Source organism: Grampus griseus, assembly GCF_964374135.1.
Source record: "Grampus griseus genome assembly, chromosome: X".
In the NCBI taxonomy this organism is placed as follows: Eukaryota; Metazoa; Chordata; class Mammalia; order Artiodactyla; family Delphinidae; genus Grampus; species Grampus griseus.
Window position 1 is genome coordinate 114,959,463 of NC_138999.1, and position 2,571 is coordinate 114,962,033.

Here is a 2,571-nt window from a genome sequence, read left to right on the forward strand (position 1 = left end):
GAACAGTAATGGATAGCTAGACTTGGGTGAAAATTTTCTGATCACATAAGTCAGGGGACAAAACTCTTTGCAGAGTGCTATCAGTCTATGGCTAAGTATAAGACCTAGCCCCTGGCCTCAGGAGCTTACCATCTAGTTGGTGGGATGTGAGTTGAGTGATTCCTAGAACAACTGGTGGATTATAAATCACTAGTGCAAATTCTGCCTTCCGTGGACAAAAAGTGATACAGAAAAGTGATGGATCAAACTAAGAAATTATGTGGCTAAGTGCTAAGTTGAGTAGTGTAGAGTCTCAGGGATATGGGTAGACAGACGGAGGGATTCAGCTGGGGGACCTTAAAGGAGAGAGAAGTCATCCTAGAGAAGGGACCAGACACTAATGTTGGTAAAGCACTTAGAAGAGTGTCTGGCCCATAGTAAAAGCTATGTGTGTGTTTATGAAATAAAAACACCCAACTGATATTTTTATGCCATCAGGACTTCCCTGGCAGTCCAGTGGTTAAGACTCCGAGCTTCCACTGCAGGGGGCGTGGGTTCGATCCCTGGTCGGGGAACTAAGATCCCACATGCCGGGTGGCACGGCCAAAAAAGGGGGGAAAAAAAGGTACAAAAATAGAAAACAGCTTTGTTCATGGAATTACCATGGGCTGCTCTTTTTGAAAAGCACGCATAAGAAGGCCACAAGAGCACATATTTGTCTGATATTAGTAAATATTATATACCAATTGTAGGAAGAGCGTCAACTGGAGACCCCAAACCTAAGGATCACATGGACGCAATCTGATCATCCAGACGGAGACACCATTTCTCAGAAGTATTAACAGAGGAAGAAGACTGCATGGATGGGCCTCCTAAGCCTCTGCTTGGTGATGTGGGCCCTGCGTCTGCCCTTCCTCGTTGAAGACACAAGGCGGACAATCACGGTTGGGCCTTTGGCTGGACTGTGACGAGGTGAACACCTCATAGCATGTCTCACCATCCCGGGTTGTGATGGCTCCCTCGCTGGCTACTTCCCTGGAGCAGGGCATCGTGAACCACGGGGAACGTTGGGGGGCAGTGCAGGACACTGGGATCACGTACTTAGACGACGTATGCTTGGGAGCATAGTGCAGCTCGGTTCTGTAGAGAACCACGTCCTGAGAGACTGCCTTGGCCGTGATGCCACATTCCGCGACACGGTAGGTGAACTGGTAGGCATAGGGCTGAACATGGTTGGCAGGGCAACCCAGTCCCAAGTGTAACTCATGAAAGTGCACATATACGTCATTGTTCAACATGTAGGGGTGTACGGTGACCATGAACCAGTCTATGGAGCACAGTACAGTTATCGGATTTTCTCCCGAACAGGCCAAAAACACAGAGGTGAGGAAGACTAGCCCTCCTATCAAGTTGAAAACTTTCATCCCGGTAGCGGATCAGGTAATGACTCTCAGGAAACAGGAAACTGTCTGGTGAGGAGTTCTAGAGCACAAAGAAACACAAAAGGAAAATCGTCTTATTTCCTATTGAAAGTTCAAACACGATCATTTTTTAAAAACAAAAGACCATTCCTAAAGCATTAAAAAAAAGAAGCTAAGAGAGTAGAACTTAAATGTTCTCACTAAAAAGAAAAAAGGTAAACATGTGAAGTGAGGGATGTGTTAATTAACCTGATGGGGGAAATTTTTTCACAGTGTAAACGTATGTCAAATCAGCACGCTGTATGCTTTAAATCCCTTCCAAGTTTACTTGTCAATTATACCTCAATAAAACTGAAAAAAAAAGAATAAAAAGCAAAGGAAAAGATCCCTGTGAAAGAGAACTGAATTTTGATGTCATTGTTGGAACTCATGTGTTTCTAGATGACTACAATGGCTTCTTTAAGTGACTTTACCATATTGTTTTGGTATAAAACACAAATCCGTCACATACAGAATGAGAGTCTACGCCGATCTGGAGTAGCATTCCTTTGTGTGCAACCCCAGCCAAAAAGAAAACAAAACAGTTTTCATGCCAAACATTAAATAAGGTGACAGGAGATAACAGTCTAATTCAAGCTGACAGCACTTTCCTCCTGAAGGCCCCAGTGTCCTCCCATAGACCATACTAATGAACCCTTCTCTATTGCCTTCTTCTTTTGGTTATCAACAGATTTAATTAAATGAAAACCTACCAAGAAATTGTGGTTTATTCCCAACATCCAGATATTGAAATTTTGCCAAGTGGCTCACTTAAAATGATCAAATGAATGCTTCATAAATGCCAGCAGTAGCATCGTAAGCCATTATGACCAACAGCCATCATGACCTCGCAAAATAGCAAGATTGCAGAGTGACAGGCAGAGCAGTATGGAGGAAAAAAGAGTCATGCTAAGAACAAGTGTCTAAAACAGTTTCAGAAGGGGTACACACAAAGGAAGAAGGAACAGGAATATCATCAAATATTGTTCAACTCAGTTTTCATTTTAAAAGTGAAAATGAAATAAATCAAATAGAAAAGTGCCTAAAATTTCAAAGGAAATGTCTATGCAGGGTTTTACTCTTGTCCCCTGCTGAATTAAGTAATCCTTGTGTAAATGAATTCATTCTTTGA

At 42.7% G+C, this 2,571-nt stretch overlaps 1 protein-coding gene across 1 annotated transcript; it reads right to left on the minus strand.

The window, feature by feature from the left end:
• Positions 1 to 851: 851 nt before the first annotated feature.
• On the minus strand, positions 852 to 1,403 carry PLAC1 (placenta enriched 1; the record flags this gene model as incomplete). Its single annotated transcript, XM_082681693.1, has 1 exon — positions 852 to 1,403. The coding sequence occupies one exon, from the start codon at positions 1,401 to 1,403 to the stop codon at positions 852 to 854; it is 552 nt and encodes a 183-aa protein (XP_082537819.1).
• Between the last annotated feature and the right edge of the window lie 1,168 nt (positions 1,404 to 2,571).